Raw genomic sequence first — 25,701 nt, 5'->3', positions numbered from 1 at the left:
AGGGAGCGTCAGAGCACTAGGGCACTGGAGAGCGTCAGGGCACTGGGGCACCAGGGAGCGTCAGGGCACTGGGGCACCAGGGGGCATCAGGGCACTGGGGCACCAGGGAGAGTCAGGGCATGGGGGCACCAGGGAGCGTGAGGCACTGGGGCACCAGGAAGCGTGAGGCACTGGGGAGCGTCAGAGCACGGGGGCACCTGGGAGCATCAGGGCACGGGGGCACCAGGGGGCGTCAGGGCACGGGGGCACCAGGGGGCGTCGGGGCACAGGGGCACCAAGGAGCGTCAGGGCACGAGGCACCAGGGAGCGTCAGGGCACTGGGGCACTGGGGAGCATAAGAGCACTGGGGAGCATAAGAGCACTGGGGCACCAAGGAGCGTCAGTGCACGGGGGCACTAGGGAGCGTCAGGGCACTGGGGCACCAGGAAGCGTTAGGCACTGGGGAGCGTCAGGGCACTGGGGCACCAGGGAGCGTCAGGGCACTGGGGCACCAGGGTGCGTCAGGGCACTGGGGCACCAGGGTGCGTCAGGGCACTGGGGCACCAAGGGGCGTCAGGGCACTGGGGCACTGGCTAGCATAAGGGCACTGGGGCACCAAGGAGCGTCAGGGCACGGAGGCACTAGGGAGCGTCAGGGCACTGGGGCACCAAGGAGCGTCAGGGCACAAAGGCACCAGGGAGCGTCAGGGCACTGGGGAACTGGGAAGCATAAAGGCACTGGGGCACCAAGGAGCATCAGGGCACTGGGGCACCAAGGGGTGTCAGGGCACTGGGGCATCAGGGGGCGTCAGGGCACCAGTGAGCGTCAGGGCACTGGGGTACCAAGGAGCGTCAGGGCACTGGGGCATCAGGGGGCATCAGGGCACTGGGGCACCAGGGAGCGTCAGAGCACTAGGGCACTGGAGAGCGTCAGGGCACTGGGGCACCAGGAAGCGTCAGGGCACTGGGGCACCAGGGAGAGTCGGGGCACTGGGGCATCAGGGAGAGTCGGGGCACGGGGGCACCAGGGAGCGTGAGGCACTGAGGCACCAGGAAGTGTGAGGCACTGGGGAGCCTCAGGGCACGGGGCACCAGGGAGCGTCAGGGCACGGGGGCACCAAGGAGCGTCGGGGCACCAGGGCACCAGGGAGCGTCAGGGCACTGGTGAGCATAAGGGCACTGGGGCACCAAGGAGCGTCAGGGCACGGGGGCACTAGGGAGCGTCAGGGCACGGAGGCACCAGGGAGCGTCAGGGCACTGGGGAGCTGGAAAGCATAAAGGCACTGGGGCACCAGGGAGCGTCAGAGCACTAGGGCACTGGAGAGCGTCAGGGCACTGGGGCGCCAGGGAGCGTCAGGGCACTGGGGCACCAGGGGGCATCAGGGCACTGGGGCACCAAGGAGCGTCAGGGCACGGAGACACTAGGGTGCGTCAGGGCACTGGGGCACCAAGGAGCGTCAGGGAACAAAGGCACCAGGGAGCGTCAGGGCGCTGGGGAACTGGGAAGCATAAAGGCACTGGGTGGGGCACCAGGGAGCGTCAGAGCACTAGGGCACTGGAGAGCGTCAGGACTCTGGGGCACCAGGGAGCATCAGGGTACTAGGGCACCAGGGGGCGTCAGGGCACTGGGGCACCAGGGAGCGTCAGGGCACGGGGCACCAGGGAGCGTGAGGCACTGGGGCACCAGGAAGCGTGAGGCACTGGGGAGCGTCATGGCACTGGGGCACCAGGGAACGTCAGGGCACGGGGGCACCAGGGAGCGTGAGGCACTGGGGCACCAGGAAGCGTGAGGCACTGGGGAGCGTCAGGGCACTGGGGCACCAGGAAGCGTGAGGCACTGGGGAGCGTCAAGGCACTGGGGCACCAGGGAGCGTCAGGGCACTGGGGCACCAGGGGGTGTCAGGGCACTGGGGCACCAGGGGGTGTCAGGGCACTGGGGCACCAGGGGGCGTCAGGGCACTGGGGCACCAGGGAGTGTCAGGGCACTGGGGCACCAAGGAGCGTCAGGGCACTGGGGCACCAGGGGGCATCAGGGCACTGGGGCACCAGGGAGCGTGAGAGCACTAGGGCACTGGAGAGCGTCAGGGCACTGGGGCACCAGGGAGCGTCAGGGCACTGGGGCACCAGGGGGCATCAGGGCACTGGGGCACCAGGGAGCGTGAGGCACTGGGGCACCAGGAAGCGTGACCAACTGGGGAGCGTCAGAGCACGGGGGCACCAGGGAGCATCAGGGCACGGGGGCACCAGGGGGCGTCAGGGCACGGGGGCACCAGGGAGCGTCAGAGCACTGGGGCACCAGGGGGCATCAGGGCACGGGTAACCAGTGTGCGTCAGGGCACGGGGCACCAGTGTACCAGGGAGCGTCAGGGCACTGGGGCACTGGGGAGCATAAGGGCACTGGGGCACCAAGGAGCGTCAGGGCACGGGGGCACTAGGGAGCGTCAGGGCATTGGGGCACCAAGGAGCGTCAGGGTACGGAGGCACCACGGAGCGTCAGGGCACTGGGGAACTGGGAAGCATAAAGGCACTGGGGCACCAGGGAGCGTCAAGGCACGGGGGCAGGCAAAAGAAAACAACTCAGCTCTATTTTTTATCACTCTTTAGGCATGGTACTCCCCATAGACTTGTATTCTAGTCACCACCAACTGATGTGTCAAAAGTGTTCAAAGGTAAAAACAGAAGTCTGTTATTAGGCACTTAAGCATAATGTTGTTGATAGATGGCGCACGAGGAGACTGGTGCTTTACTCAAGGGGTACCTGCTATAGCATTACAGCATACACCCACACCCCTCAGCCCCCCACAGCAAAGCTACATGGGCCTTTTGCCGTTCTTACCTTTGCTGCATGAGTTTGTACGAACATTGGTAGTGCTCTTTAGGGAGTTTCTATGAAGGATTATGTTTTTAAAATACACCCCTTCCTACACTGCAGCTACCAAAGAACATGAGATATGGCAACAGTTGCATGATGTTAAATGCTGTTCGACAACAAAGTCTCCAAATGTGCTTCAAAGTGTTTTAGGAAATACAAGCTGCACGTAAATGTTACTGATAAAAGCTAAAGGTGTAACATTGTTGCAGATATAAAAATGTTCGCTCTTATACTTTAAAATTGCAGTTGCTTAAAACAAATAACAAAGGAAGACCACATGTAGTGTTAAAAAACAGCAAGTAGGTAAAATGTTGTCGTGTAGTCGTATGTTAATGTTTGGGTGCGGTGCTTCCTTCTAGCAATCAAAGGGCTGTCTGGCAAGAAGTGTATTCCATTGTGAGTGAAGAGGTGGCAATTACCTGTGAATTGAATGTGAACGCGCACGAATGCCACAGACAGTTTAAAAAAAAAAAAGCAATGTGGCACCAAGTTGTCTGGGCATTTACTACAAAGTCGTGCGTGCAGTAAAAACAATATGCAAGTGTAGTTTAAATTTTTGTAGAAAAAAAATGCAGTATCATGCAAGCATGTTAAATAATTTTGCAATCTTACCTTAAGGTTTGTTTTGCACGGCTTCCTAACTTACATAGAAATGATGCCAGTAAATAAATCAACATGAACTACATATGACTTTAAAAAGCAAACAAAACTCAATAAAATTGACCGTACCCTTGCAAGCATAACAGTAGGCATAGAATTTGAAAAAGTAGCTCTGGAAGTAAGTATACAACAAATTTGGGCAAAATATTTATTTTTTTATCTTACCAATAGGACGCTTTGCACGTAGAGTGTAGCTGTCTAGCTGTATGGAAATTTGAAGTCGGAGCACGAAGCTGAGATTAAAAGGACTGTAGGTTTGAGTTGTTCTGATTGTTAGCAGGGAAGTGCGACTTTAAAGATAACTTACCTTAGCCATGCCCTTACACAGAAGTGAAAGTACGCGAGCCGTGGGCCAAGGTAGACCTGTAAATGAAACAAAAAAATATATTATAGAAGCACAAAACATAACATAGCTTACTTAACTTAAAAAAGCAACAAAAAAAACATCATTATACTAGGGCAAAACACAAGATAGCTTATCTGACTCACGCAAACAGCACGTGCAAAGAGCATCTGCTGCACACAGCCAACACAAGAGGGGCACAAGATGGGGTAGACCTAGTAATGAAAGAAAAAAAATGCATTAGAGATGAAGAAATGCAGCGTAAAACGCACCAAAACGTATCTGAAATACAGAGACGACCGGAGCAGGAATCACGAGATGTGGTAGACCTAAAAAAAAAAAAATACTAATTACAGGAGCACAATACGTAAGATAGCTTTTATTAAGGCGACACGAGGCAGGCTCGACCTGGAAAACAAAAAAAAGAAAATTCATTATCGGAGCTGCAACAATATAATATGTGTAACTAAATTGTCAGATCCAACGTAAAAATACATTTGAGGAGCACAAAAGATAAGATGGCTTACCTGACACGCGCAAAACGCATCACTTACAGCCCCAACACTTATGATACGGACAGGAGCTATAACAACGTGTAAAAGAAAAGTTAAAAAAAACTATTATACGAGCACAAAATCCAAGACGCAAACAGCAGTAAAAATACAGCAGAAACAAAAACATTATTAGATTAACATCACCACACAAAAGTTGCTCTTACCTGTAGAAATTGCCGGAAGATATCGGGAACTGACGTTTGCGTGAAAAACGTGCCCCACCCTGCTGTATGAAAATCAGGTACTCCCCGTATTAAAGTATTAACCGCACTTTCGTCAAACAAATACAGTACAAATATCGCAAAACATTATTAATAAAATCAATTGCAGCTATAAGGCAAGCCAATACATTATACACAATATAATACAAAGATTGACAAAAATATATAAAAAAATTGCACTTACCTGTATGTCGCAGCAACACGGCCATTGAAGTGTAGAAATCTCACAAACGGTCCACAAACAGGACATGGACAGTGAATACTTACAAAGTATTTTAAAAAAGAAAAAACATCAGAAATAATAAAATATTACATTAACATCCCCACACAAAAGTTTCTCTTACCTGTAGAACTTGCCAGAAGCTATGGGTACCTGACGTTGACGAGAAAAACGTGCCCCACCCTGTTCTATCAAAATAAGGTAATCCCCTTAATAAAGTTTTCTTCACACTTTCGTCAAAAACATCAAATCCAAATCTCGGCAAACATTAGTAATAAATTCGATTGCATCTATTAGGAAAAGCAATATATTTTGCACAATATAATACAAAGCACAACAAACGTATGTAAACAAAATAGCACTTACCTGTATGTTGCAGTAACACGGGCAGTGAAGTCTAGAAATCTCACAAACAGGATACAAACTGTGAATACTTACAACGTTTAAAAAAATGAAAAAGACATCAGAAACAAAAACATTATTACACTAATATTACCATACAAAAGTTGCTCTTACCTGTAGAACTTGCCGGAAGATATCATTGACATTTCCGTGCAAAACGTCCCCCACCCGCACGTATTCAAATAAATGTGTAATGAACTCGTTACAGCACTTTCGTCAAAAACATTAAATAAAAATACCTACAAACATTATTACTAAATGATCATTAAAGTAGCAGCTATAGTAGCAGCTATAATATAAAAAAATACACAATGTAAAGCAAAAAGTAGTATGTTAAAAATCGTAACTTTAAAAAAAATTATTAATATAAAAAGCATAACACAAATTAACAGTAACAGACATGCATATACCATTTTTAAATAAATGCAAAACATATAAAGAATTCTAAATGTGTAATATTTGTACAATATTTGTACAAAATCTCACTTACATACATACCGTTAGAATGACCGTTAGAATGACTTTGTGCACAGCTGTGCACACAGCTGCACGGAGACACCACGGGCCATGTTGGACCTAGAAAAAAGAGAAGTAAGATAAGATTAGCAAAAATAAAAATATGGCTTACCTCTAACATAGAAAAAACAGAAACATACATACCCGTCTGAAAAACTTTGTGCACAGTAGTGCACACAGCTGCAGGGAGACGCCACGGGCCATGTTGGACCTAGAAAAAAGAGAAGCAAGATAAGATTAGCAAAAATAAAAATATCGCTTACCTCTAACATAAAAAAAAGCAACATACATACCCGTCAGCACTACTTCGTGCACACAGGGCCGGCTCTAGGCTCATGGTGGCCCTGTGCAGGGAGCGTAGGTGGGGGCCCCAGAAGAGGAGGTCTGGACGGGGCGGAGCTCAGGAAGGTGTTTTAATAATACGAGCACAAGAACAAACGTTACGTTAGTAGGCAAAGGCAATGGTGGCACTTGTGCAAGTATCAAAGCAAACAAAATGCCATTACCACGCAGTCCCCAGCCTAGGGCTGGCCCTGCTTACCTTGCTGCCAACACCAATGGTTTATCTTTAATGTCCAAGAGGGACATTTCATGAGGTGAAAGTAATTTTAACAATAAATGAGCCAAACAAGCCAGGATCCACAAAGACAAATCCAACATCTGTAGATATGAAGATTGTGCTGCCAACATAGTCAGATCCAAGAACGAAAGTAAGACCTGCCTAGTGAGCACCAATTCTATCCTGCCTGAAGTCGCCTTCTTTTAATGTTCAACAAGGAAACTGAGTTACCACTACCCAGTGACACTAGCAGTAGTACCTGTGGCCTAACAGGAGGATCCCCTGGGTTTTACTGACCCATGGTCAGTACAGCTTCCACAGCATGTCTCTGCCCCTGGTCAGATTAATGCACCAACCTCAGGTTGCACCACTGTCCACCCAAAAAAGAAATCTAAACAAAAGGGCCCGCAATTAAGCCATTCCAAAGTCAGAAAACTAAAGTGGAGATAAGAGGCTTGATAATACGCCCTTGAGAATTCCAATAGAAGCCCATGTTCTGCTGTGAACATGGGCTTCTATTGGAATTCTCAAGGGCGTATTATCAAGCCCATCATTGCCGATTTAGGGACAGTTTTCTGCCGCTGAAGCGGCGATATTTTTAACTCAGTTTCTAGATGATATGCCCCTCAGTGCGTGAGGTCGTTTTTTCCAGCCATTAAATCACAAGGAACCCCATATTCCATGTGGATTTGCCACATACATTTACCACCTGCTGTAAGTAGGTTGAACATTTATAGGGGGACCTGTGCATAGGGTAAGGGGTACGAAAGGGTGTGGGTGTTTGTGGGGGGTGATGCATTGTATGATTTTTCTGGTTAAAAAAAAGTGGGTCAAGATCTTTCGCATCAAGTAAATCCAGATCCGGAAAACCTAAATACTAATAATCAGTCAGAGAGAAATTAAGGCGCAAACATCCCTTAATTTTGACAGTTTGCCATATATTTAACTAAAGTCAGGTAGTCGTCAGGAAGGGAACCTAGCCAAACAGCCAGTTTACTTTACAATTTAATGTCATTGTAATGATAAGAAGTGTGTCCCTTTTAATGTCTGAAAAGTCTTTGACTACTTCCAGAAGGACGTTTGATGTCACACTTTTCTTTTGGTGCTCCATATTTATCATTCACAGGGTACATTGTCAGGAAAATAATAAATAGCCTCTGAACACTGATTTGGAAGACAGAAAGCAAAAGACTTTGTGATATCTAGCCAGCATCTGCATTACAAATATGTGCAGATTTCGCCGCAGTGACAATAAGGCTCTGTAAAGATGGCATGTGCTGCGGGATGGTGACAATGTCCGACTTCAGTCAAAGTAATTGTAAAGATGCACTGCAGTAAGTGTACTGTACACAGTCATGAGCGCATTGCAGAACTGTTGGCAATACCTGGCAATCCGGAGACTCGGAGTCGGACACGGGACAGGTGTTCTTCTCTGATGATCGTTGGTGGCCGCGTAATATTCTCAATCTCACAGTCACACTGCAGACACGATGACGACGCACAGTCAGTGACACCACCGCTCACGCACTCTCCTGGGCCTGGCGGGAGCGTGACCCACCGTGACGCGTCAGAGCGGCAGCAGGTGTGCAGTTCCGCACTGCGCACAGCACGCGGGGGCTGTCCCAGGGCCGTCATGTCATACGGTCATTGGTAGTGGGCTAAGATTGACGGCCCTGGGACCCTGTCGCTGGGCAAAGTGAAACTAACAACAAGATTGTGAACAACGCTGCCATTGCTAGCCGGGGTCGGAGCCGGAGGCCGCCAAATCCTGCCAGGGGGCCGCCACTGCCTTTGGCGGCCCTGTGCAGGTGCACACTTTGCACATGCCTAGGGCCGGCCCTGACCCAGAGCACACCAAGGAAAAAGTGCATCAGGTATCAGGCAAAAATTGTGGGGGGGTACTGCAACAGAAACTCAATTTCTTACAGTGGGCATAACTCTTTTATATGGAAGTGCATAATTATATAAGGCCATGGTCATATGTCAACTTTTTTTTTGTTGCTTACCTGCATAGTAAAAGCAGTGTGCTAGTTGATTTGTTTGCAGTTCGTGGGTTGTAAGCTGTAGATTACACTTGAGGGTTTGACTATTTTCTAGGCTACGTTGCTGGGATACTGGTGGTACAGTTACCTAGGAAATATCCAAGTTTCCAACTGTCTATGGAAGTGTATATGGTCTTGGGTGCTTCTAATACTAGCTTCTAGTGTGTTCCAGAGCTTGACGGTTTGAACTGAGAAAGCAGTGTCACCTACGGATTTCTAATGTAAAGTGGTATAATAAGTGGGGCAGGTCTGGAGTGCAGTTCGTATTGCTTGAATTTAACTTGTAAGTTTTGCAGTCCTTTTAATGTAACTCGATGCACTTTGCCTGAGCAAAAGTACATGCATTTCGTGATCGGACACAAAGGAAACTTGGGACAGCGCTAAATATATGACTGCTGGTTTTTGCAGTGTGAATATTAGTAAATCTGCTGAATATTAGTAAATGTAATAGAAAGATGTATGTGGGATTTGGGAATAGGGATATGAGTAGTAGCATGCGTTTTCCTTGCAAACTACATGAAGTTGTCTCAATACTTAGCTTCATGAAGTTAAGCGAGTAATTAAAAATCATCTGAACAAAGACCACAAAATAGGTTTTGCCAGAAAAAGCATTTCCAGAAAATCATATTTAACTGGAGAAATCTGCAAAAAGTTTTTATGTCAGAAAATCCTTCCTAAAAAAATTCTTACAGAACTTTTCATTCACAGTTTAAGTTTTGGAACAAAGAGAAAATTCACAGAATTGGAAAATGGATCCCTCTTGCAAAACTTAGCTTTCAGTTCCTTGTTGAGAATTATTATCTTGAGAGATGAGTTCTAGAAGGCTTTGCTTTCACTTGAACAGAGCATCAGCGATGAGGGCAATCCACAAAAGTGTTGGAGGCCGTTCAGTGATGTTCCATCTACATTTGGCATGCAGACAGATCCCTGTAGCCCATACCACCATTTCCTGAGTTTGTGCATCTAATCAGGTAAAGCACCACAGCATTACCTGATTCATGTTTTGGGGAACTTTGTGATTTTGGCAAATAGTGCAGTCTTGCATCTTCCTTTAAGCTTGTTTCCTCGAGGATCTGAAGCTCTTTCTAACAATACGTGATTTTTCCGGTTGGAAAAGTAATGACACCAGGCGTAATATGTTTTGAATTGTTGTAATTATCTGGCCTTCAATAAAGATGTATGTTTTTTTTACTTTTTATAATAGGATGATTTTGAGTCCTAAAGTATATACAGCGACATGCATTCACAGTGCAATCTGCGCATGCACTATTGTGACAGTTTGGAAATGTAAAATGTTATTCCCTGATAATGAGATATCCGAAGTTCCTGATAGGGCTAGAAACCCTGTCAAATGTCCCATCAGGAATTATGAGGGCTGCGGCGTTAGTGAGAACATATCATGCTTTAAGTTTAGCGGGTCCAAGGTCCGTGGCTGAAAGCAGCTGAAATCTCCAGGAAATCTGTAGGGAAATCCTGGGAATTACTTGCGGTGTTAGACATGGAATTATCAATCCCCTTAGTTATTTCTTATTCTTTAGAGGATTCTCAGTGTTCAACCCAGAATCTCTATTCATTTTTTCACTCTGAGAATTAACAAGACCATTTGTGTCGTTAATTCTGGAGGTGTCGACTTTACACCCCTCATCCAGGGACCTCGTATTGAGGTCCTTAATGGTGGTGATGTTTGTACGCCCACACATTATATGTTTGCTTACACCAGTGTGAAGGAGACAGGAAATCTGCTGGTTCTAAATTCATTTGCACGCAGGTTGCACAATATTTTAGATTAGCCGGAAAAATTACTGTATACCAACAGTATTGGAATTTGAGAGATTTGTGCACATTGTTTGTCAAAAAAAGGCCTAATTGCATCTTATTTCTAAACTGTGCTAATTTGTGTGTTCAGAAGTAAACTGCTGAAAACATCACTTAAACAACACGTCTATAGATCAAGTTGCACGCTGCTATTATTTACTTTCTTTTCCTCAGTTTACTTTGTAAAGAGGTAAATAATTCTCTCCAATCTCCCTTCCTCTGCGTTTGATTTTTTTTAATGGGCCAAGCCGTCAACTTTGTGTTTGTTTGCACAGTATACTTAAAAGGCAGGATCCATTAAGTTGATTTGTGTTTCTTTTGAACTGTTTGGACTCAGAGCATATTTTGGTGTTGCCATAGAAGGTTCAGAATGACAGAGTCCGGGGTGTGACAGGAGACATGCCGTGCGAGCTGAAGCTTTCTTCTCGCCAAACACAATAGCGACAAGCAGGCATTCATATCTAGAAACTAAAAGCAACATTTAACACTCCTTTTCTGCATTGCTATAACATGATCGGATCGGAACATTATCGGATCCTTCCGATCCGATCCTCGTCTGGCGGCCCCTGGGGTTTGGCGGCCCTGTGCAGGTGCACACTTTGCACATGCCTAGGGCCGGCCCTGGTGCACAGTAGTGCACACGGCTACAGGGAGGCGCCACAGGCCATGTTGGACTTAGAAAAAAGAGAAGAAACATAAGATTAGCAAAAATAAAAAGATAGCTTACCTCAATCTGCAAAAGCACAGCCGTCAGCACAACTTAGTGCACAGTAGTGCACACGGCTGCAGAGAGACGCCACGGGCCATGTTGGACCTAGAAAAAAAGAGAAGAAACATAAGATTAGCTAAAATAAAAAGATAGCTTACCTCGAACTGCAAAAGAACAGCCGGCAGCACAACTTCGTGCACAGTAGTGCACACGGCTGCAGGGAGACGCCACGGGCCATGTTTGACCTAGAAAAAAGAGAAGAAACATAAGATTAGCAAAATCGAAAAGATAGCTTACCTCAAACTGCAAAAGAACAGCCGTCAGCACAACTTCGTGCACAGTGTGCATAGTAGTGCACACGGCTGCAGGAAGACGCCACGGGCCATGTTTGACCTAGAGAAAAGAGAAGAAACATAAGATTAGCAAAATCGAAAAGATAGCTTACCTCGAATTGCAAAAGAACAGCCTTCAGCACAACTTCGTGCACAATGTGCACAGTAGTGCACACGGCTGCAGGGAGACGCCACGGGCCATGTTGGACCTAGAAAAAAGAGAAGAAACATAAGATGAGCAAAAAAAAACAAAATGGCTGTAACAGAAAACAACAGCAACATATGTACCTGTCCGCACAACTTCGTGCACAGTAGTGCACACGGCTGCAGGGAGACGCCACGGGCCATGTTGGACCTAGAAAAAAAGAGACAAAACATAAGATTAGCAAAATCGAAAAGATAGCTTACCTCGAATTGCAAAAGAACAGCATATCAGAAACACTTTGTGCACAGCAGTGCACATCACTGCAGGGAGACGCCACAGGCCATGTTGGACCTAGAAAAGACAGAATAAACATAAGATTAGCAAAAAAAACAAAATGGCTGTAACAGAAAACAACAGCAACATACATACCCGTCAGCACAACTTTGTGCACAGTAGTGCACACGGCTGCAGGGAGACGCCACGGGCCATGTTGGACCTAGAAAAAAGAGAAGACACATAAGATTAGCAAAAATAAAAAGATAGCTTACCTCGAACTGCAAAAGAACAGCTGTCAGCACAACTTCGTGCACAGTAGTGCACACGGCTGCAGGGAGACGCAACGGGCCATGTTAGACCTAGAAAAAAGGACGAGCAAAAACATAAGATTATCAAAAAAATTGCAAAATGTCTGTAACCGAAAACAATAGCAACATACTTACCCGTCAGCAAAACTTCCTGCACAGTAGTGCACACGGCTGCAGGGAGACGCCACGGGCCATGTTGGACATAGAAAAAAGAGAAGAAACATTAATATAAGCAAAAATAAAAAGATAGTTTACCTCGAACTGCAAAAGAACAGCCGTCAGCACAACTTCGTGCACAGTAGTGCACATGGCTGCAGGGAGACGCCACGGGCCATGTTGAACCTAGAAAAAAGAGAAGAAACATAAGATTAGCAAAAATAAAAAGATAGCTTAGCTCGAACTGCAAAAGAACAGCCGTCAGCACAACTTCGTGCACAGTAGTGCACACGGCTGCAGGGAGACGCTACGGGCCATGTTGGACCTAGAAAAAAGAGAAGAAACATAAGATTAGCAAAAAAACCAAAATGGCTGTAACAGAAAACAACAGCAACATACATACCCGTCAGCACAACTTCGTGCACAGTAGTGCACACGGCTGCAGGGAGACGCCACGGGCCATGTTGGACCTAGAAAAAAGAGAAGAAGCATAAGATTAGCAAAAATAAAAAGATAGCTTACTTCGAACTGCAAAAGAACAGCAGTCAGCACAACTTTGTGCACAGTAGTGCACACTGCTGCAGGGAGACGCAACGGGCCATGTTAGATCTAGAAACAAGAGACGAGAATAAACATAAGATTAGCAAAAAAAAACCAAAATGGCTGTAACAGAAAACAACAGCAACATCAAAAAAAAAAAAGCATACATACCGTCGGAAGGAGTACTCAGTGACTTCTTGCAGAGACAATCAGCGCAAAATTGCATTTACAAAAGTACAGCCATTTTCGGAGTTGGGGGCGTGGTTTTGTGGTTCTGAGTGACAGACAACGTCACTGTCTAAAGAACAGCAAAACTTACGCCCCCAAATCCGAAAAAGACGGGGCTAAATTAGAGTGACACATCTCTCCTCCAATGGCAGGCCTCCGTTTAGGAAGCCAGCCAATGGAGAAGAGACGGGGCAGGGATGCGGGTTAAACAGCACTACTAAGAGACATAAAATCTCCGACCCCAGACTGCGCAAGCGCAGCCTTTAGATCCTCGACCTAAAAAAGGACTGCAGTGGTCACGTCTACTGCTGCTTTTTAAGGGAACAAGTGGTTGGTGTCCCAAAATGTTGGCTAGGCCTGGGCAGAATTTCATTTACTCTGGAGTAATTGGAGCAATTTTTATAATTCCGCATAACTTTGACACAGAATTACCGATTATTATGTGATTTTGAGTAATTCGGGGGAAAAAGCATAACGCAAAAGCACATATAGAAAATGCAGGCAGGCATTCGCTGTCCGTGTTCTGCTTCATTTAGCACAGTTTCTTAGTGCAAAATGCTTATTTCTCGGACCAATATGCTGGCTAAGACCTTTTTATAATCCTTAATGTGCTACAGGATCCCCAAACTTCCTATCATCTCCTCGAATTAATTATGCAATTACTTTTCCACATTTTATAGGGCAATATCATAAAGAATTGAAATAAGATTTTATCATTGTATTTAATAGTTAATAATGTTTTAAAAGGAACTGTACTTTTTGCTTTGGAAGCTGGAGTAAATCCAGATAAAGAGGTGCCCGCTCATGCACTGCTCTGCCGTTTCGCCCTGCATACTGTTACAAGACTCCGTCGTTTGAATTGATGAAAGATAAAAGAGTTGTGTGCTTGCAGTGTGTTTGTGGTGGTTGAGCATGAATGAAACAGAGGACAGAAGGTGGTAATAGCTGTTGTGAGGAAGGCTTAGGCCTGATCAAGAGAAAAGTAAGGTGTGTTATGATGAAAGACACTTGGTCAAATCAAGGAATTTTTAAAAGGGAGAGTTGCAGAAGATAAGGTTGCTGCATTTTGGTGTACCAGGGATTCCATATTTGGACCACTAACTGAAGTCATTTCAGTAGGTAAATGTGCTAGTCAATGGAGGAAAGTGCATCAGTGTTGAGTGTACTGCAAATGTCAGCAAGTGACTGCAGGGGATATAAGGGAAGACTTGAGCAGTTTTCTTTATTCAATGTGTAGAGTTTAACACTTCTTGATATTGGTCACTACCTGCCTAGTTCTCGGATGTATATACATTTCTAAATATTTGGTGTTTGTTGGTGTATCACCTATGCCAAAGGTCTCAGCTGTAGAATCTATTGAATGCGGAGAATACCTTGATATTTTGTGTAAGGCTGGCACTGTGTAATTCTACTGGTGTCATTTGAGGACTTCTTGCTAACTAATACAACACAAAAGAGGTGCAGAGGGTCTAATTAGAGTAACCAATTCTTTAGTGCTGCTAACAATTTGCAACAGATAGTTTAAGGACGAAAACCCTCACCCACCCTTATGTGGCATTCTTCTTCATCGGGCCACTCCTCACACCAATACATATTGGTATCCACCACTACAGAATTTGTGTTCCCACCCACCAATTAGCAGCATGGCTATCTATGAAACGTTTGGGACACTTGGTGCATTCATAATGTTGAAGTTGTATTCATTGCATCATTTCCTCTTTGTTCAGGTGGCCCATTGACTCTGATACTGTCACTTGCGGTGCACATCTCTTAGTCGGATAGCGAGCCACATAAACTTTGGGCTTTAGTGTCCACTGTCTTTTCCTCTGTTCTTGGTGAACATGTGGTTTAATAAAAGGGTACTCGTCAAATACATTGTCTCCCGTGAAAGAACCAGAAAATTAACTGTCTCCTATTTTGTTTAGTGGGCAAAATGGAAAAAACAAAATAAAAACAATATTTTCTTTTCTTTTTCTACCTTTTTTTGATAAGACTAAAGAAAAACCAGAGGAAAAATCTGTCAAAGCAAAGCATGTCCTTAGCACTAGAGGTGTCCAGGCGGAAATACGAAGAGCTGTGGAAGGTAAGGAGATATGCAAGATTTTTGCTATAATAATGCTATATTTATAAAGGTTTAGGATAATCAGAAAATGATGAAGCTGTCCATTATAGACAAAATTTGTCAAGCATGACATCTAGGGATAGCTTGTGTTGCATTTACACCTGTGTTGCTGCTTGTACATCCTGTGGACTCTTGCAGTTACTGTGATGGATCCAACACTGATTTCTCAGCCTTTAAATGTATGCTTTTCTCCTAGATGCTGGACGTTTGTAACGGCTGCATTGCATTCTTCATTATTAACATGCACCTACCTTGTATTTTCAATAAAGACATCACTTCCTGTGATGTCAGTAGTGGCCCAGATTTACTCTAATTACCACTGAGATGGTACATGCCACTTCCACCTTGGTCCTACTAAACATTTGTAGCAAATAGTTCTACTGTGTATTTTCAACGCTCACGCCACAGTGAGCAAACGCGTTGACCACAGTCTTTCTAGAGATTTACGATTAGAGTCTGCAATTGTGATACCTAACTATATGATTAGGGTATGTCAACCCTGGAACGTATATTGGAAGTAAAAAAGGTGCACCCAAGCACTGCATCAAATGATGGGTTTGTGTAATGAGATAACACAATGTTGTGAGTTGTTGCATGGATTGGTCCAGCAACAGTCTCTTAGAGTGACAACGGTGTTAGTGGCTTGAATCTTGTAGACCGGATTTCATGACCATCAGTGGGCGCACTAGTAAAATGTTGTTTCAGAGAGAATTGTTGTGACTTCCAATCACCAGGATATCATTCCAGTCCCTTAACCAAGGGAAACATGTTGGGTTCAATCAGTGGCGGCTGGTGACATTTGAAAGTAGTGGGTGTAAAAGTTCAGGATGAGTGTAACCAATTTTTTATTGTGTCCATGGTTTGAACTGACCACTCTATTGTCCTCTGTACTGGTTGGAAATGCCTACAGTCAATAGCAGCCACCCCTAATCCTGCATACTAGCCACGCGAGCCAAGCACCCACTTAAATATTTCTCACTACATACTAGTGTCAGACAAAGCAACTCATGAAAGCAACTCACATGAGTCCTCATATGTTCTCACTTCCTAATACATGTCCGATATCACGAATAACTATGTACAAAGCAATGTGGAACAAATCCAAGAATGGCTGAAGCTGAAACTGAAGCAAGAAACTATTTGAAGCACTAAACAAGCCCTCGCAGTCAACGCCTAGCCCTACCACAGCCTGGTAGCGTGCAGAAACATTTGGTTGTGGATGCCGGGGCACAGTAAATTCCATCGAAGCACAGAATGCACAGCAGCCAATCCATAAGCAGTGGCACCAAATGTTAGATTTGCAATGTAAAATAAACAAATAGAAGGCACACACTTCTATCACAGAAACCCTTCTCTATCAATAAGCTGGCATCTGATGCACACTGGAGCAGCTTTACGCTTGCCCGACATCCATGGGCACTTAGACACCCACCTGGCTCACACACATAGAACTCATTATGTTGTTACAAGAATTACTTTTGCCCAAATCCCTTAATTATCACTAATGCAGACACCAGAAATAGACTGGATTGGCAGGAATGCGGGTTTAAGCAGGTCAGCACACACAGTGTGATGCCATGCTGCGAGGTCTTAGGCTAGCTAAAGCGCTTGCTTGAATCCCAAACTTCATAGCACCCACCCACTCTGCCCAATCAATAACAAAGAAATGTATAAAAGTGCGTTCTCTACTTTACAGTAACAACAAAGATGCCCCCACCTTTCTGCTCGTCTGAAATCTTCATTGTCAGGCATACCAGCCTTTTGTGCGAGTGTTGTACATCAGTGCCACATTAACCCTTTGAACGAGGAAGTCAGACGTGGTTAATCAGTGCTGGCTTTTTTTTCCAGATTGGCTTTTTTTCAAACGTCTGCATACACATCAGGCACGTCAGTACAAACGGTATCAAACTTTATTCTCACAGGTTCTGTGAGCAGGAGCACACCATGCGTCATGCAGGGAGAGGAAGGTGCCGATGTTGCAGCTGAAGGCAGGGCCCGAGTAATAGGATACTTAAGAAATACAAATTAAAGTACAACTCGAGCCTTTACAGTGCCAAGAAGGACAACCAAAGTACCCTGCTATGTAATGTAAATTAAGATGCTGAAACAACGGAATACCACAAATTATATTTCAGTGATTCATGTTATTAAAATGCGACAATCTAAGATGGCTATGATGGTATGTGTGATTACACACTCACAATTCAGTACAGATAGAACTACCAACTAGCATGTGTGCCTTCTGAATGCGTGCAAGCCCGTGGACTGTGCAAAACCACTGCTGTCCCTACTGCTCCTTGTCGTGTGCTGCTCCCATGTTGGCTCAAACTCACCAATTTGACAAACTCCACTAAATAGGCACTCCAAACAGCAATTTAAGACAGGCAGGAAATACCCAACCACAATCCAAGTCAATATGATGATGAAGCAAGCAAGATATCCGCTTCCACCTCAAAGTACATGGAGTCCAGTGAAGTGCGAGCAGTGGAAGGAGTGAGGGGTTCTTATATCTTGTGAAGACAGCTCACAGACAACTTGCAGTACAAATACTCCGTAAAATGAAACCAAGTTGAAAGTGGACCTTCCAACAAACCTGCCTCTGCCGTTTTGGATTTCGTGAGGACACTCTGTGCAACTTTCTCCACGCCTCGCGGAACCCGCTGCGCGGGTCCCGCTTCGCAGAGGGGCGCTTTCCTTCCTGGGCTGAAGCTGCTGCTGGGGTACACCAGGGGCCGAGGGCTGCGAGCAAGAGGGCTGGGACTCCATTTCCCAGGAGCCCCAGCAACCCGCGCCCACTCCACCTGGGCTGCTCTCCCTCCCCGCCCCGCCCCCAACGACCAGGTGAATTAAATACCGGCTTGCCCTGCAGTTCGTGGGACCTTCCAACAAACCTGCCTCTGTCGTTTTGGATTTCGTGAGGACACTCTGTGCAACTTTCTCCACGCCTCGCGGAACCCGCTGCGCGGGTCCCACTTCGCAGAGGGGCGCTTTCCTTCCTGGGCTGAAGCTGCTGCTGGGGTACACCAGGGGCCGAGGGCTGCAAGCAAGAGGGCTGGGACTCCATTTCCTAGGAGCCCCAGCAACCCGCGCCCGCTCCACCTGGGCTGCTCTCCCTCCCCGCCCGCCCCCAACGACCAGCCCACCTCCACCACAGCCATAAACTAACGCGTGAGTACCGCTGCGCGGGAGCGTCCCGGGAGAAGCCCGGGACAAGGGCGGGACCGTCTGTGGCCGTCAGGGGCCAAAGGAGGCCGGACTGGGCCATACCCCTTATCCTTTCTCACCCAAACTCTGGTTGAACTCTGATTGTGCATAAGGTGATGCCCTCACCGGCAACACGTGAAACTCCATCAAGGGAGGGGGGTAGTAATACTGGGACGCTGGACAACTACTTCAAATCCGCCAAAGGAGATGGGGGCAAAGAAAACTCCCTAGAGAGACGCAGGGCGGATCGTCGGCGATCCATTGAATCAATGAAGAGTAGACCCCTGACAGAAATTATCCCGTATCCTATTTCTCAAGAGGAGGGTACTCCCCCCAATAGCTTAAATCCGACGACCCTTGAGGACTTCCCCCTCTTACTTCGGGAAATCCCAAGCACCCCTGGCATGTTGCCTGAAAAAGTCGCAGACACAGCTCCATCCCTGTCATCTGACACTCCAGTTAACCTGGTTACCCAATCTCCCCCCCCCGAATATGAATAAGAAGAGCAAGCCAAAGCAAAGTGTTGTGGTGGAGTTGCACAGGCCTCCACCTAGTAAACGCAGTAGGAAGTCCATGGGGGGGGGGGGCGGGGGAAAACCAAACTATCTCACTTAGATTTTGGCAAAAAACATAAAAATGCACTCCAATCTGGGAAGGACAATGAGATCGCGCCTATCGCTGTTCCTACTGCTCCCCCCTGCAGCAACTAATGGCTATTCCAGTCCAGGCACCGCGTAATAATCCAACTCATAGGCCTTCACAACCAATAGACTCTGCCCCCCAAAGCTCTCAGACAGGGACCAATGATGGCCTCCTCGAAGCTGGCAGCACCCTCCTTCTTCCCCCGGGGCGACCAGTCCCAAGACCACGGAGACCAGATCTTCCGCCAGAAGCAAACAATTTAACGGTGGTGTTAGCAGGTGCTCCTCAAATAAGAACTGGCGAAAATGAAGATTACCAATCCCTAAAGAAAAAGGTGATCAAGTGGCTAAACTGGAACCGACCCTTACCATCTCATTTTAATAACAAGATTATTATGGTTAGAAGGGTCCCTTGGTTATGGAAGACCAGAAAAACAATAATAGGGGACTGCATTCTGGTAACTTTCAAAGACCCGGGCACCGTTTTGCATATTTGTGAAGGAGTAAATCGATCACTGGATTCCACCATCCAGACCCTCCCAGTATCCTTCTTCTTCCCTCCTATTCGCATGCACTATGCTCCTCCGCATGACGAATGGATAAGGGTGGAACGTAGACGCGGACACAAAGCTTATGCACAGCACCCTAACTTCCAAGTGCCTGATACACCCTATTCCCACTTCAACCGCTTTAACTGCTTGAACAGCTTGGATGGGGTTGACTGACTCTCTGTTCACAGCCCAGTGACTCTGGATAATGGCACCGACGGAGTTCTTGATCCATCTCCCCCGATCGCTGGTAAAATTCCTGGTGTATTGAATGTTACGGTGACTCAGGATAATGGCTCTTGCAGACTCTCTGATCCACTCGCCCATAGTGTTGGCAATGTCCCTGAACTATTAAATGGACCAGAGCTCCTGGATAATGGCCCCTGCAGTCCCCCTGAGCCATCGGCCCCCACCGTCGGTAACGTGCAAGAACTATTGATCGAAACAGCACCTGTAACCATCCCCTCCAACCCTTCTGGCACAGCAACTGACACCCCCGAACATCTAAGGCTAATCTGCTGGAATGTTGCTGGACTGGCCAACAAACTGGGTGACCTGGACTGGGTAAATTACATCAAGACTGGAGATGTATGTATGTTCCAGGAAACCTGGGCTAGAGAGAATTATGGTCATCAAGGCTACATGTCCTTTTCCATCCCAGCTAGGTGGGAAGGCAAGGGCCGTCCGTCAGGGGGGCTCACGACCTGGGTTGCATCTCATCTAGGCTGCACGGCAACACGGTTGTCGGCTAACTCAGAGGACATTCTTGTGGTTTCATTATCCTGGCCTAACCAAGCCAAACTTGTGTTAATTAACATCTATTCTAGGCCAGTGGGAATTGCAAAGGAATCACCGACCATAGATGAACTCACGAACTTTATATCTGAACTACCGAGTGATTCATTCTATGTGGTGGGAGGGGATTTTAATTCTCATTTTGAGCCACTTCCTGGTCTTTTGGAGGGGTTCTCATCGGAAGAAGAGGCCAGATGGGCAGTCCCCCCAGTGGAAGCTCCCCCCCCGAAGGCTTGGACCCCACTAGCACTACAAATCACAGCTCTAACCCTAAAGTTCGGAATCAGAGCCTGTAACGGGCGAATGAAATCAGATATACCCAGTAACCACCTACAACAGAATGGGAAGAGAGTCTCGCCTGGATTATGTCCTGGCCCAAATAGTGAAGTGGCTGACTATTCAGGATTTTAGGGTTATGGAACGGTCTGATAGCGACCATAATGCGCTCGAGCTCGACCTTGTCAATCCTGGCCCTCAAGTCCCTGTGACCAATGTAGAAGGGAACAAACCTGCGCTTCTCCTGGAAAATAGTAGGAGAAGAATCAGGTGGGAGCACTTGGTTGCAAGCAAGAGCAAACTCCCCATGCTCTATGAGGGGATAACTCCCATCTTGGAAACCGTGGGGAGTTTGGACAACGAGGCAAGCAATAATGATTCCCGGGCTAAATTGTACAAGGCTCATGAGGACCTTATAAAAGCTGCGGCCCCTCATCTCTCTAGTAGCTCACGAAAACCTAGACAGGGGCGGCAAGGCAAAACAACATGGTATAATCCGGCATGCAGAAGGGCAAAAGCAGAACTCCTCAGACTTATTAAGGAGGGACTAGGGGGGATAGCCTAAGACAAAGCAGGCGGGCTTACAAGAAACTAGTTGCCCACGCTAAGGCAGAGTGGGAGGAAAATCAGTGGGAAGAACTTAGCAAGGCCCTAGCGATCCAAAACCAACGTCTCTTCTGGAGGATAGTGAATGGGGGGTCGGGGCACCTTCAATCGGCAATAGAGCCCAATATTGCCCCAGGGGTGTGGCAGGCTCACTTCCAGTCTCTTTACAGTTCTGAGCCGGGAGAATCTCCTACTGTCACCGAGGTTGGTTGGCCAGGCTATGAAGGAGAGCTGATAACGCTGGGTGAGGTCACCGCTGCCATCTCAGGTCTCGCTTCTGGAAAGGCGCCAGGACTGGATGGCTTACCTGGGGATATGTTCAAACAGGAGCCCATTGTATGGGCCCCCTACCTTACTGCCCTTTTCAATGGAGTTCTAAGCGGCATGGAAATTCCTGGTACTTGGCTGGGGGCAGAGGTGGTCCCTATCTTTAAAAAGGGCTCGCCTCTCCTCCCGGCCAACTACAGACCCATCAGCTTAATCGACGTGGCACAGAAGCTGTTTGGCAGGGTTTTGCTGAATCGCCTCCAGGATTGGATGGAAGAGGTGGGTGCCCTTAATCCCTATCAGGCGGGATTTAGGAAGGGGGTATCCACAGTGGACCAGGTTTTTAGGTTGAATCTTATCTATTGGAGGGCAGCAATATTCGAGGGCGGCAGTCTGTACACAATTTTTGTGGACTTACGGGCCGCATTCGATCTGGTGCCCAGGGGAAAACTCTGGAGCGTCTTAGCAGAGATGGGCGTCCCCCCGGACATCCTAGTAATCTTACAGAGGCTCCACCATAATAATTATGCCCGAGTGAGGTGTGGGAGGACGGGGGAATTGACTGATAGATTCCCCGTTGACCGAGGGGTAAGGCAGGGTTGTGTGTTGGCACCAACCCTGTTTTGCCTCTTCGTCAACGGGGTAATCGCCCACCTAAATGCCACCGACTATACTGACGCCCCCAAACTAAATGGCAGCAGGGTGCCCGCAATCATGTTTGCGGATGACACCCTGCTGCTATCTAAAACCCCCATGGGGATACAGAGGATCCTTGATTCATTTGTAGCCTTCTGTACGGACAGGGGGCTAGAAATCAATGCGGCCAAAACTAAATTCATGGTTTTAAACCCAAGCCAAAAATTGCGGCCGAATCCGCAATTGGGAGTAGTACGGCTCGAGAGGGTTGCCACCTTTGAATATCTAGGTGTGACTCTTAATGAAACCATGACTTGGGGATCCCACCAGAGTAGGGCGAACCTCAAACTTACACAAACTACTGGGGGTATCGCCCGGATGATGACCGGCTCTTCATATCGCCCGTTGGGGGCCCTAATCCAGATATACAAGGCCCAGGCCAGGGGAGCGATCATGTACGGGGCGGAACTGTGGGGACACACACCATGCCGTAGCCTGTCACTAACAGAAAACAAGTTTATAAGACAGATAACCGCGCTTCCCCCCAGTACCCCGCTCCTCCCCTTGAGGCTTGACCTCGGTCTACGACCATTATCTGATGAAATAAGTCTGAGACCCATAGCCTTCTGGCGTAGGTTGTGGAGCAGTAATGATCTAGCAGCATACAGGGCGGAACTGGCAGAATTATTGAACCACCCAAAAGCGCTCCGTATCCCTTGGGTCAAAAACATCCAATCCACCTGCATGGAACTAGGGCTCCCTGACTTATGGACTGACCCTGCGAATGCCGCACTGAACATCTCTAAAAGGTCCCTGACCAACGTATACCACGAACACAAATTAGCTAGGGCCCGAGTTACCCAGGCAGAAGGGTCTCTATCCTCTGTGTTTTTGCAAAGCAAGGACCTTTATAGGTTTGAGAGGGCATTGGATCCTATCTTTCCGGTACTTGCTAGGAAGCTGTTTCTCCAATGGAGATACGGCTCACTGCCCTTTCGGTCCTTTACAAGTACTTGGTCATCGCCCCCCACTACGACGCAGTGCTTGGCCTGTGATGCTTTGGAGGAAACCGATTTACATGTGGCCTTCTTCTGCCCAGCCTACAGGGCAGCGCGGAAATACTGGCTTCTCCCATTGATTAGGAATATGGGTGGCAGGGAATATGCTCCAATGTATAGGATTTTAAAATCTGATCTCTCTGGCCCAACTGTCCTCGCATTATCAAAATTTCTTACCAATGTTTGGCATACGCGCAACCGTATTTTAAAGGTGTTGGGTCCTTCTTAAAATTTTAGATGCACAGTTTTTATAGTATTTTTAACATATGTACTTCCAATGTTTTAATGTTTTGACTTATTGTATTGTATATGTGTATTGTTTTCTTTTATGGCCAAATGGCCGAAATAAAGATTGGAAAGTTTCACCAGAAATCCCTTTTATTTAGTTCAATAGTGGAAATAGGCTCAAACACACATTCCCCGACATGCCGAGAGGTTGTCATAAATTAGTGGTCCAGTGACGACTATATTTTACTATTCAGAGCAAAACCGAACGTAACGAACCCAGACAGATTTTTGTTTCTAGGCTGAAACTTCCAAACCTAATTAGCTCATTAGAAAACAAATACTAAACACCCCCGTACATTTGCGCACTTTATCATGAACATATTTTTTGACGTGTAGCTTCTGAATGAACAACTAAACATTTCGAACGTCAATGAAATGCAAGGCAAACTTATTTTTGCAACAGATTTAGGCATAGATGCGTCAAGCTGAAAAAAATGCTCGCAAAGGGGCAGAGTCTCAGAATCTGCCCCTTTGCGACCGGTATTTTTGCATTTGGGATGCATCATCCCAAATGCAAAAATCGCAATTTAAGAAATCGCAAAATTGCAATTACTTAAATTGCAATCGCATTTAAGGAATCTCACATTGAGATTCATTAAATGCAATGCATTAAAGTTAAAAAAATTCGCGATTTCGCTAATAGGGGGAGCAAATTACCATGAAGTTGAACTTCATGGTAATTTGCAAAAACTCTGAAAAATGCACTAAAGTGCATTTTTCCAAGTTCCATTTTACACACAAACATGCCCTTAGGGCATGTGTGTGTGCAAGATGTACCCATATGCAGATTTCAGGGGTACAACAGGGTGTCCTTTTGACACCCTGGCACCCTTGAAATTGCAATCTCAATTTGCGATTCTCTAATTGAGAATCGCAAATTGAGATTGTCTTCCCATTCATTCCTATGGGCCTCCAGGCCCATAGGAATGAATGGGGAGGTATTCCATAATTGCGACTCGCAATTTGCGAGTCGCAATTAAGGAATTTTAAGAAATCGCTATTTTTTAGCAAGTTCTTCTTGCATAGCCTTTTGCTATTCCTTATTAGCAAATCCTTATTTTTCGTTAATAAGGAATCGCAAAATGGATGCTTGATGAATCTATGGGTTAGACAGAGGGGTGATACTAGCTGTGTCACTAGATCAGAGGTGAACCTAGTCATATGTAAATAAATTGCAGGACGATGGACTGGAATGTAGGGATATAAATCGTTTTTATTTTCGTTTTTTAACGGAAGATAGATAGGTGGAAAGGGAACAACAGAGAGGCGATAGGAGAGGTAGAGGACAAAACAGTAGCCAGTAGGTGAAGAGAGTTACGCAGAAAAGGTGGAAAGGTATACACTGGATGAAAAATAGATGGCGCTACTATTTGAAAATTACCTTAACCTTTGGGATTATTACAATTTCTCATTAAAGGCTTTTTACATGCGTTAGTGCTGTGATCGCCTCTATAGCATAAAACACCAAAATAACACGATTTATCATTTTGCAGAAATCATTTTCACTCTTTCCGTACTTTGTGCTTCTAACATAACTGCCTCTTACTAACCCATTGACCTCCTTTTGTCGGCCTGTGCAACTCAGCTCCGTTAATATGCTCCTTCTCTGACTGCAGGCAGAGAGGCTATTTCTAACCAGGAGCAACCTCAATCTTGCATCACACAATACCACGCTGACAAAAGTAGTCACGCTCAAAGGATTCATTTCCTTGCTTAAAATGTGTTCCTTTATGGCTTTTCTGCATAGCCTTTATTTGGAATAAGTGCCTATTTGTTGCTATATTCCCTCATTGCTCTCATCTCCTCGACCAGAAGTGTTAATTAGGGCAGAATATTAAATGGTGTTTTTGCTCTAATACTCGCTGCTAATCGCATTTTTACATCTGGATATTCAGGGACCTGCAGAGGGTCACCACTTACATTTCTGAACTGAAAATACACCTTCAGGCTGAGGAGTGACCTCAATCGCGGCCAGCAAAACGGGTGGGTGGGTTCGCGGGGGTGGAGAAGCGGAGCACGGGGGAGTAATCTAAAATAAAAACCTTACCTCCCTCTACCAGTTCCGTGACCGCATCACGCGCCGCCTCAGCAGTCCTGCCGCGTTTCAGGCTGCCTTCCTCTTCCTGCTCCCCTAAGCCAATCACAAGGCTGCAATGGCAGCCTTGTGATTGTCAAGGCGCAGCGGCGAGCACTCCAGCCGGGCCATTTTCTCTATGTAGAGAGAAAATGGGGACGTGCGCATGACTGCTTTGTTCGGCCCTGGGGCCGACCATACAGTCAGTATTCACAACAGAGGGTAAGCCACTCCCCTCCTGCCCTCGAGCAGGCCCGCCCCCTCCGCCCGCCCCAAACTAGGCACAGACGCACTTCTGCTATCTCGCAGT

General features: G+C 46.6%; 1 protein-coding gene across 4 annotated transcripts in view; it reads left to right on the top strand.

The window, feature by feature from the left end:
- The window catches only part of MYLK3 (myosin light chain kinase 3), a 709,471-nt gene that overhangs the window by 214,170 nt on the left and 469,600 nt on the right, over positions 1-25,701 (top strand). For all 4 annotated transcript variants that reach the window (XM_086945117.1, XM_086945116.1, XM_086945114.1 and 1 more), the window contains exon 2: positions 14,869-14,959. In XM_086945117.1, the coding sequence (XP_086801243.1) occupies positions 14,869-14,959 (91 nt within the window). The remainder of the gene's footprint in view (positions 1-14,868; positions 14,960-25,701) is intronic.

Source organism: Lissotriton vulgaris, chromosome 12 (genome assembly GCF_964263255.1).
Source record: "Lissotriton vulgaris chromosome 12, aLisVul1.2, whole genome shotgun sequence".
Classification (NCBI taxonomy): domain Eukaryota; kingdom Metazoa; phylum Chordata; class Amphibia; order Caudata; family Salamandridae; genus Lissotriton; species Lissotriton vulgaris.
This window is presented reverse-complemented; position numbering and strand designations above follow the sequence as displayed.